Source organism: Ctenocephalides felis, unplaced genomic scaffold, assembly GCF_003426905.1.
Source record: "Ctenocephalides felis isolate EL2017-DRISC unplaced genomic scaffold, ASM342690v1 CF-g0.4_SCAFFOLD_00845, whole genome shotgun sequence".
NCBI classification, from domain to species: Eukaryota; Metazoa; Arthropoda; class Insecta; order Siphonaptera; family Pulicidae; genus Ctenocephalides; species Ctenocephalides felis.
Window position 1 is genome coordinate 88,596,073 of NW_020536999.1, and position 11,878 is coordinate 88,607,950.

Consider the following 11,878-nt stretch of genomic DNA (forward strand, 5'->3'; position numbering starts at 1 on the left):
AGGGGGCACCCGTTTAGGTCTTTATATCACCGATGAGTAATCTGGGGGCTCTGACAGAAAGTATAAATACGGAGTCACGTTTTTGCAGAAGGACAGTACTGTTTTTGATTTTGTAAAGAAATTAATAATAATAATAATAATTGTTGTTATTATTTTTTGTGTTTGTAATAAATATTTGTTTATAATAAATTTATTTGAGTAAAAAAGTGCTCCGGACGATCTGTGTTGAAATGAAATCGGTAAATTTTTTGGTGTTTTTCGTGAAGATTAAATAAATTTATTTACTATATATATATATATATATATATATATATATTATATAAATTAATTAAATACGAAATTAATTTAATTATATATATTAGTGTGTCACTTATTTTTATTGTGTTAGTTACAAGTTTTTTTTATTTTAATTATTTTGTTAATTTTTTTTGAATATGTATTTTTTATTATACGTTATCAAAAAGATGATAAAAATTATTATAAATTGATTTACAATGATTTATAATGTTCACAACAAAATTATTTTCAAAAAATTGTTATCAATTTATCTTTTTTTTTTCTAAATAATTATCTCATTACACAATTTCTTCCCAAACAAATTCTTCCTAAATGAATTTGCTACACATTTTTTCTCCAAAAACTTTTTTGCTAGACAATTTTATTCTTCTCAAAGAATTTTTCTTTGTCATTCCTGGTGTTCCTACCGGACGTTTCCTGAAACTCCTTAGCGTCGCCATCATATGCCTCTTGAAAGAAACCATCCTCGTCTTTGTGCTCCTTGTAGATTTAGACTTCCAAAGACTCGTCCTTTCTTCTAGACTTCCAAAAACTTTCTTGCTAGATAATTTGTTTCTTCTCTAAGAATTTTTCATAGGCATTCCTGGTGTTATCACCAGACGTTTCCTGAAATTTCTACCATGTGCCATCTGAAACAAACCATTCTCGTATTTGTGCTTCTTTTAGACTAGACTTTCAAAAACTTTCTTTGTCATACAATTTTGTTCTTCTCAAAGAATTTTTCCTGGACGTTCCTGGTGTCTTTACCGGATGTTTACTGAAATTTCTTAGCAACTCCACCATGTGCCAGCTGAAAGAAACCATTATCGTCCTTGTGCTCCTTGTAGATTTTTCCTAGACTTTTAAAAACTTTCTTGTCAGGCAAATTTTTTCTTCTCTAAGAATTTTTCCTGGTGTCACCACCAGACGTTTCCTTAAACTCCTTAGTGTCTCAACCAAATGCCTCCTGAAAGAAACCATTCTCGTCCTTATTCTCCTAGACTATTAGACACACCACCCTGGGGAAAAGATAAATGATAGATTGTCCTAGATAAATGATGTTATTGGATTAGTATATATGATAAATTGTCCTGTTGGACAAGTATAAATGATAAATAGTCCTGTTGGTCTAGATGGTAAATTATCCTGTTGGACAAGCCTAGATGGTGAATTATTCTATAGGACAAGTATAGATGATGAATCATTCTGTAGAACCAGTATAGATGATGAATTATCCTGTCGGCTAACACTTTTTGTCTAAACAACTTCATCGCAATCACATTCTTTATAAACTATTTCGTACTAAACTTTTTTCCCTAAAACAACTTCATTCTTAGCCATTTTTTTTTTCAGTTTTTAATATTGGCAGCAGTGGCATGTTGCGCATGCGCACGTCCACAGTACAACCAATACCCGAGACAAGGCTACCAACCGCAGCAGTATCAGCAACAGAGGCAGCAGTATCAGCAGCAACAGCAGTACCAACCTCAGAGACCTTTTGTGCCTATAACTTCATACTATAACGAAATCAACCCTGATGGATCTTATCAATATGGGTGAGATTTTTAAAAATTTGAGTCACTAATTTTGTGCTTTCTCCACGGTTCAAGTCATCTTGAATCGTTTGGCACAGAAAATAAATAGAAATATGTGTATGGGCTTCTTACTTTTGACAAAGCCATTGGATTTAACTTGACTCAAGTTGATCAGTTTCGCACCATGTTCTGCCAAGCAGTTTCTTTATAATTTCACTTACAACTAGTTCTTTTTTTTTCAGATATTCGACAGGTGATGGACAGCAGGCACAAGAGCAAGGTTATTTGAAAAACGCGGGTAATCCAGAGGCGGAGGCCCAAGTGATGCAGGGCTCTTACTCTTACACAGCCCCCGACGGGACCCCCATAGAAGTCAGATACATCGCCGACGAAAATGGTAAGATAATTATATAATTCAATAATTATATATATATATATATATATATATATATATATATATATATATATATATTGTTGTGTCCCGAGGCAGGTCCATGACCTTGAAGTTACTCGGTTGTCTAGGTGCAAAGTGCGGAGTGCAAGTTTTTAGTTTTTTGCGAATAACTCAAAATTTTGTTTCTGTTTATGAGAAAACTTTGTTTATGATTAAATTTTGAATATTTTTGCACAAAAAAAATTTTAGTACTACTAACAGTTTTTTAAATATTGTGCATTCAAAGTAGTTAATAAATCGCTCAAGATAAGCTTTGCAAGTTTTTAGTTTTTTACAAATATTTCAAAATTTTGTTTGGGGCATTAAATTTATTTTTAAAAAATAATATTTGTTGATAAATTTAACACATATTTCATTAAAAGCAACATGCAACAACAAAAGATAATTAAATTTTACACAAATTTGGTATATAAATAAAATTTGTGCCTTTCACCAATTTGGAAATAAGAGCCTTAACAAAATTTGTAATAGTACAAATGCTTTGGACAGATTTTTAGTTTTTTGCAAAAATCTCGAATTTTTTTTTGCCTCATCATACTAGTATATTAAGAAGATTTATAAACAATATAATTTTGTACATGTTTTGCAAATAAACAAATTCTAAATTATTTCTACGACATTGCATAAATTTCGTGAAAGTACGGTGCAAACCTTTACTTTGTTGCAAATGTCTTAAAATTTTATTAACAAATTCTTTCCCCCAAAACAAGTTTCATCATCTACATAAATTTATAAACAAATGTACATATAAATTTCGTCATTTGTTTATACAATTACATTACAATTTACCATTTAATTCGAGTATTTAACCTCTCCTTTGCGTTACGCAAAAAACGAGTATTTGCTCCAACGCAAAATATCATCGTTTGACTTTTGATGTCGAAATTTTATAAGATTTATTACAATTTCACTTTAATAATAAAAAATTTTATTAAATGGTATTTTAAGATAACAGACTTGTTTTGAAGTTTAAACCATGTCAATTGGTTATACCTATTGGTGAGTTGCAGGGGATAGGTGTAAATTTTTAGGTTTGCGGTACAATTTTTTAGTTTTTGTAAAATATTTCAAAATCTAGTTAATAGATTGTTTTTGGCAATGTTGTAGATTATTAAATTTTGCATATTTTTTGTATTTTAAGCAACTTTATATCTTAAACCGCTCTGGAGATACAAATTTTTGAAAACGATCAATGTAAATTCAAGAGTATGTGCTAGTATTGTATAATGATCTCAAATTGTAGGTACATTTTTTTAGTTTTTGTAAAATATTTATTAACTTCCCGTAGGGTAAGTTATTGTAATGGGCCGAAAATCGGAATTGAAAATTTTTACATTTCTCGACGTTTTGAAGGTTTCTGAACATTTTGGCATACTTCAGAAAAAATGGATGTGTGTGTGTGTGTGTGTGTGTGTGTATGTATGTATGGATACAAATTTTCGCCTACGTTTTCGGGCGTACGGATCAACCGATTTGAATGGTTTAAAAAACATTCGATTCCTATTAATAAGGAGAAGAGCTGATTAGTTTTTGGCAAAGGCTGGTCCAGCAGTTACGGAGATAAGGAGCAAAGAGTGCAGAAAATAGAAATCGAGTTTTTGAGAGAACGGAGCATCCGATTTGAATGATCTAAAAAACATTCAATTAGTAATGATTGGGAGAAGTGGTAATTAGTTTTTCGCAAAGCCCAGCTATTTTGAAGATACGGAGCTAAATGTACAAAAATGGCAGTTTTTGAGAGAACTAAGCGTCCGATTCAATTGATTCAAAGAACTTTCTGCTTGTCTTAACAAAATAATTGATTTTGGAAAAAAAAAATGGTATCATTTTTTTTTTTTTTTAATTTTTTGTATATCGAAAATAATTCAGATTTTAGTTTTAATTTTGACTATAGTTCTAATATACTTTAAACAAATAATTTCAACTCTGCAATTCAGTTTATATAATTGTTATGAATATTAGACAATGTTACAATATTTATAATAATCTATTTGAAAACATTCAATATTCCTCGAACATTTCGTTACGGTACGGAAAGTTCCAGCAATTTGCCTTAAGGCACGATGCCACCCACCCCACTAGTTTAAACTATGGATTCTCTAGTGTTTGTTTATTAATAAGTGTTGTAGATTATAAAATTTTGCACATTTTTTGCGTTTCAAGCAACTCTCTATCTTGAACCCTTTTTGAGATATAAATTTTTAAACATAAACAATATAAATTCAGGGGTCTGTTGAAGATCTTGAGTCATGACCCCAAATTTCGGTACATTTATTTAGTTTTTGTGAAATATCTTTTAAACTTACACCGTCATTAAGCGAGAAAGCGTACTATACGGGATAGATAAAATATGATTTATGTGCAGGAACTGCCTCTTATGCTAGAAATTGTATTTTTATTTTTTGTGTGTATGTTAACCAATTATTGAGATTTTGTCGACGTTTTCTAAAAATAAGGCTGGACCGATTTTAAAAAATTTAAAAGCCACTCGATGTAATTTGATAAGGGCTAGTGTTTGTCAATTTTGCGCGACGAATGGCCAAGCCGTTTCTTTATAATTATCAGAAAAGTGTTTTTTTTTGTCCACGTTTTAGCCCACAATCTTCAGGGCATCCGATTTGAATGATTCAAAAAACATTTTAATAATATATTTGAAAACATTTATATTGTCAATAATATTATATTTATACTACTAATTTTATTTTGTCAAATAATAAGAAATATCCTTCACAAATCTTAAATATTAACATTTTAGCAAAGTTATCCAGTACAAATTGTTAATATTATTTATTATTAATTATTTATATACATAATTATCAACTATTTTTATTACAAAGAATTAATATTTATATTTTGTTAAATATTTATATCACTAATTATTCATTTTGTCAAATAATAGAAAAAAATCCTGCACAAATCAAGAATATTCCCATTTTAGCAAAGTTATCCACCACAAATTGTTAATATTATTTTTTATTAATTATTTATATACATATTTTATCAAGTATTTCTTCTACTAATTATTAATATTGCTGTTTTATTAAATATTTATATTACTAATTCTTCATTTTGTCAATTAATAAAATATTTTCTTCACAAATCTTGAATATTCCCATTTTAGCAAAGTTATCCACCACAAAGTATTAATATTATTTTTCATATTGAAATATTTTTTTATTCACATATTTTATCAACTATTTCTTCTACTAATTATTTACATTGTTATTTTATAAATATTATTGTTATTAATTTTTTTCTCTTCTCTAGGGTTCCGTGCAGAAGGTGCTCACTTACCGACTCCTCCACCAATTCCTGAAGCGATTCAGAAGTCTTTAGATTACATTGCAAGGACACAACAACAAAGTCAACAATATGGCCAACAACAATATCAACAGAGATATTAAACAACAATATCAACAGAGATATTGAACAACAATATCAACAGAAACACATCGCTGCAACCTCAACTTACAAGATAATATAAGTATCTTCGAAATAAACTATAAAAATCATATATAATAATAATTATAGTCACTATATGTATATATATATATATATATAATTATATATATATATACATTATTTTGTCCAATTTTTCGTAAAGTTTAAGTTCTCGATATGTACCTTTAAGTGTTCTAAAACTTGTATTAATATTATTTTATTTTTAATAAATAAACATAATGGAATTTGTTAAGATACTTTTATTCATATAGTACATATGAGTAAATGCATAATTTATATTAAATTTGATAAATTGAAGATAAAAAGAATAAAATTACATAAATATTTACTATTTTAAATAGTAATTCGATTAATTAATTAAAGTTTCTTTTAATCACAGATATGGGACATCATTAGATAAAAGAAAAAAAATCGCACAAATATTTTTATTTACAGATATTTGATTTATACATGCTGAAGAATATTATTGTAGTTCAAAGCAATATGAAATGTTTAAAACTTATTCTATAACTTAAAGGAAATGTAAGGAATTGTGGAAAAGTCAATGAGTATTTAAACAATAATTTTAAAAAATTGTATGTGCTATGAAGATACACTTGCAGGATTATAGGACACTTTACAACTTTATTCGGAACACTTTTTACTTTATTGTGGAAAACAAGATACAATTTGTAACCAAATACTAAAGACACTGGACCATAGATAAACTTATTATTCCTATTTTATATAGTAATTCCATTAATTAATTAAAGTTTCTTTTAATCACAGATATGGGCCATCATTAGATAAAAGAAAAAAATTGCACAAATATTTTTATTTGCAGATATTTGATTTATACATGCTGAAGAACATTATTGTAGTTCAAAGCAATATGAAATGTTTAAAATTTATTCTATAACTTAAAAGAAATGTAAGGAATTGTGAAAAGGTCAATGAGTATTTAAACAATCATTTTCAAAATTTGCATGTACTGTGAAGATACAGTTGCAGGATTATAGGACATATTCAAACTTTATTTGGGCCACTTTTTACTTTGTGGAAGACAAGATACAATTTGTAACCAAAATTTATACAAAAGATACTGGAACATGTAGTTTAAACTATTACCATACCAATTGTTATTAAAAAATATTGTGTTCATAAAAAAAGAAGTGTATGTATGATAGTATTATTGTACAAAATTTATTCTTCTTGAAACTTGTCTAATGTATGGACATTGTTTATTAATTATGGTTTTCAAGTAATTAACTGTAATATAAAACAGTGTACTAATGCAAGTGTTTTTAAAGTACATAGCCTATGCAGATGTTTTATAACCATAATTATTTATTATTGTAACCTTTAAGAACAAAGAATATTAAGCGAATTTAAAATTTTTAGTTTTAAAATTTGAATTTCGCGCCTTCGACTTTGTCACTTTGATTAGTTTCGTACTTCATGGCAGTTCGTTCTTGATGGCAGCCATTTTTATAGAAAATTTTGTGACAGATGTGTGCAAATTAATTAATTAGTGTTTTTAATTGTTTTTCTAATTAGTTGTTATTAATTTATGCATTATATTGTTCTACTAATTATTCACATCAATTTGATATAAAATTCGTGTATGATGATATATTTTTAAAGCAGATATGTGACGAAGTACTTCAGCCTTAACCTATCTCTGTCAAAAATTTTAATTCTAATTAATTGTATAATCAAATACTTTATTTACAGCTTCCAATGTATCCTTTATATTTATTCATATATGCAATTGTCAAATATGTCTAGTATGTAAGATTCAGAAGGCTGCAAGTACTTCTGTGATGTATCTTTATTTTGTCAAATTCTAGGTCACAAAATTCTCTAATGTGCTCGTTGCTTTGTTGTTCGTCGTGTCGTGTGTTGAGTCCCGAAGACTCCACTTGGACATTTGCAAATTATAAATTAAGTCTATAATGTCAGTGATCGAAGAAGTGTGATGTAGTGATTCACAAATGTTAATGTTAAGCTTCAGAAGCCCTTCTGGCAGATGCTTCAGAGGATTTATTTTGACGAGGAGACTTGGATTTAATTCTATGCAGCATGTGGAAGCGTCAATGTGAGTCCAAGCAAACTTTATACACCGACGAGTCAATGAATATTTTTCTGAAATCATCTACAGGAATTTATTGTACAACAAATAATGTTCTAAAACATATAACAAATAATTTCTTGCATTTGTATTTATCAAAACAGCCTGTATGTATTTCAGTAAATATTTGCTGACTCGTGCACATAGACCTTATACTACATGGACTGCTAGTATTCGTATGTTTTCCATAGTATCCATCCATTGTTTTTTAAGAAATGATATTAGCAATTGCCATTATATCTTTGAAATGAAACTATAACGGATAATATTTGAATTACTTTCTCTTTATTTTTATTTCTTTATTTATTTATTTGATATAATTCATACATACTGTATCTCAGTCAGACAATTGTTCTGGTATGAGAGATCACAGCAATTATAACAAAAATAAATCTAAATTTTATGTAACAGACTTACATTAAAACATCTATATAGTTTTACTTATTACTATTATACACACATATATACACAGAACGCTTGCTTACATACATACATACTTATACCTAATTGTAATTAATGACTATCATGATGAATATTATTAATATAATTTCTTACAAAATTATCAATCATCAGTCAGTTATTATGATATTATTGAAAAAAAAACATATGACATTTAATCAATCACAAGTGTTCCACTCCACAGTTCCTTCTATCTTTACACACTTATTTTGCACTCGACTAGCAGTCCATGTAGTAAAAAGTTTATAATTATGCATCATTAGTATTTTATGCACATATATCTGCTAAATGTTTATTTATTTATTTAAAACAATTGCATAGTAATATTATTGATACAGACGCTTATGTCTAAAGCTAAAATTCATTTCTTTATAATCTATTTATATTACAGTTTATATATTAGGTAATTTATTTAATAAATGTTTATATTTGATATGATATTATGCTTAACTATATTTTGTCATTGTTTTTGCAAATCTAAACACGAATAAAATACAATTTATCTCAAGTACTACTTTAGCAGACGTATGTGCAAAAATTTCGAATATCACTTGCATATCTATCTGATATTAGACGCAATTTGTTCAATTGTTAAATTTGCAAGTGATGTTCTGTATACATAAAAATGTTTTTAAACAATTCACTACAGGGAAAACATATTGATTCATTTTTGTTTTCAACTTCAAAAATCAATCTAATACAATAGTTTTTGCTTTTCGTATATATTAGTTGACATTAATTTATTATTTTCGGTATACTTGCATAAATAATAAATTAAAAGAAAAAGTTTTTCCGAGTTCTTGTAAAAGTAATATGACTTGATTTGGTTTCATTTATTTGTTGAGCCACTTTTTCCTGAATATCATTTGTGTAAGTTATATGCAGAATGGGCCCTGGCATCCCTCCTTGTGCAATTCCTAAATTAATGGTATTTTAGATAGAACTCTAGTTCTGAAGAATCTGTATATCAGATAACATTTTAACAACAAGTATATCTCACATGGCAGAGATTTTTATTTTATTCTATAGAAGTAAAGTTATTTACCTTTATATTTACAAAATTCTTTATTTTACAAAGCTTTATTGATGTTGTTTGCTATTCTGTGGTAAAGAATTTTAGAATTACATTTCTAGTATCAAGAATCATGTGTTTTCCCTGTAGCGATATTGACTGCATGTACATTCTTATTAATGATAACACGATTGTTGGTTTTGATCAAAATATTTACATACTTAATATGACTTTACGAGGTGTCAATTAAATGCAGCTTTTAAAAGTCTTTTAATGTAATTTTATTTTAAATTTATTTGATTATATTGCTGGATAGCTAAATTATAGATTTTTATTCTTCTATTGCTAAAAACAATTTTGATCAGGACATGCAATCGAAGTTTCGAAGAGTTGACTTGAATGATTAGACAAAACATAATTTTGTTTACGTAAATAATTAAGTTTATTATTTGATTCAAGTTTTAAAAATGATCTAATTCAATTTCTAAAGGATAACAATGAGCTTTTTAACAGTTTTGATATTTTTAATTTTCAAGTTTTTGAACATTTTTTAATATTTTATTTTACAAATTTTGTTAAATTTTTTTTATGGCTTTTTTCAATACTTTGTTTATTGTTCAAGTCAACATTTGTATTTTTACATCAAATCATATGAACAATTTTAATTCAATTAAGATCATTTCTTGAATTTCATTAACATCATATCATATATTAATTAAATAATTCTTTCGATAAATTTTTTTAAGTCCATATTTACTGAAACCTTTTCAATTATGACAGACGAGTTATTTATGCATGCTATATCAACCCGAAGCCAACATTTGAATGAATGAATGAGAACCACATTGAAAATTTCAAGACGAGAAAGTTTTATTGGGGCATATTTAAAAATTTTAACTAAGTTTTTTGAACTAAGTTTTTTTTTAACAAAAATTAAAATTTCAAAGTGGACCTTATTTCATTCGAGTGTTGGCTTTGGGAATTGGTGTGAGGGAACACTAAAAAACATAAAAAAGTTTCAACGCTGAACAGAAAAGAGAAAAAATGATCTGGGACTTAGGGGTTTTTTTTTTTGGTCTCTCCTCCCCCTCCTTCCTCCTTTCCTCCTCCTTCACCCTCTTTTTTCGCTTTTTTTCACATTTTTTTTCATTTTTTGGTGTTTTTTTTGAACGTTGTGGTTTTTTGGTAGATTTTTGGGTTCGGCATGACTCGTCCGCAATGTGTCTCTCTGTGTGTAACCTCCCGCATCATGAACCTCAGGTTGACCATCACTTGGTGTGTTCGTTTCAGGACCCTCCGCGTCTGCCAACAGCCAGCCACCAGCACTGCTCCATTTTTTCACCTTCAGAGTTGGTCGTCGTCGCCTCCAGCTGGATTCGATCCCCCTCACCTTCTGCCTCCAGAGTGATGTCACCGAGTACGCGGTCACCTTAACCACTCGGCTATTTGTTATATTGATGATAATAGTTATTTTTATATTCTTATAATGTATTAATATTGAATTTGAATAAAGTATATGTATCGCACACATCTCTCTTATTCATCATCTGCCTCTACCCTTCTCTTTCCCCCTTTCTTCTGCTACCTTGGTCATCTTTCTCTTACAGTCAAGTGCGAGCCAAGTCAAGTTTTTTGTTTTTCAGAAATATTCTAAGTGTCAAGGTCGAAATGCGCCACCTGAATTTAATATTTTGAACTAATATTTGATAATTGTGAAAAACTAGAAACTTGATTTTTTAAGACTCTTTGGGATTTGAACCCATGAACACTGAGCAATCGTAGTGGTAACTTAACGATCTCGGCCAATTGGTTACAAAGATCACTCTTCTATTTGCAAAAATATAAAGTCTTATTTTTAAATGAAAAGATATAAGTTTACTAAAAGCATGCCATTTCCAGTCATTGAATGGCCGAGGTCGTAAAGGTACGGTTTAGGCCAGAATAACAGTTCGAGGTTTGTTAGTTCAAACCCCAATTCTTCTGAAAAAAAAAACGATATAAATTCAATAATTTTTCTAACCGTGTAAATAAATAAGATGTATAGATAAATAATTAAATTTATTGAGTGTCAGTATTACAAATATCGACATAATATATATATATATATATATATATATATATATATATATATATATATATATATATGATGAAAGTTTCGTCGACGTTGATACATATTTGTAAATTTTTTAGCAGCCCAACAGTCGAATTAAAAAAGATTAAATAACAAAATTATTTATTCCATTATACGTTTCGACACTTGATGTGTGTCATCATTCAGTAATCAAACCAGGAAACACAACACAACAACACTTTCTGATGTTAACTTAAATATAGGAGGGCAATATGTGCTCCTCCTATAACTCGTTTGTTAATAATAGTTTTTTTTTATTTTACACAAAGTTAGTGTTTATATCAATTTTCACATCATAATTAATGTTTTTTGTTTTTCCTGGTTTGATTACTGAATGATGACACACATCAAGTGTCGAAACGTATAATGGAATAAATAATTTTGTTATTTAATCTTTTTTAATTCGACTGTTGGGCTGCTAAAAAATTTACACATATAT

At 28.3% G+C, this 11,878-nt stretch overlaps 1 protein-coding gene across 1 annotated transcript; it reads left to right on the forward strand.

Annotated features, from left to right (window-relative positions):
• The first annotated feature begins 1,439 nt into the window (after window positions 1–1,439).
• Window positions 1,440–10,716, forward strand: LOC113362877 (endocuticle structural glycoprotein SgAbd-2-like). The gene is made up of 6 exons (XM_026605373.1): window positions 1,440–1,463; window positions 1,630–1,832; window positions 2,054–2,208; window positions 5,533–5,614; window positions 10,386–10,493; window positions 10,599–10,716. The coding sequence occupies exons 1-6, from the start codon at window positions 1,440–1,442 to the stop codon at window positions 10,714–10,716; spliced, it is 690 nt and encodes a 229-aa protein (XP_026461158.1).
• The last annotated feature ends 1,162 nt before the right edge of the window (window positions 10,717–11,878 follow it).

Coding starts and splice junctions, on each gene's coding strand:
- LOC113362877 (XM_026605373.1), top strand. CDS start 1,440: ATGGTGAATTATTCTATAGGACAA. Junction 2,209..5,532: donor ATACATCGCCGACGAAAATG/GTAAGATAATTA, acceptor TCTCTTCTCTAG/GGTTCCGTGCAGAAGGTGCT. Junction 10,494..10,598: donor TTGAACGTTGTGGTTTTTTG/GTAGATTTTTGG, acceptor TGTTCGTTTCAG/GACCCTCCGCGTCTGCCAAC.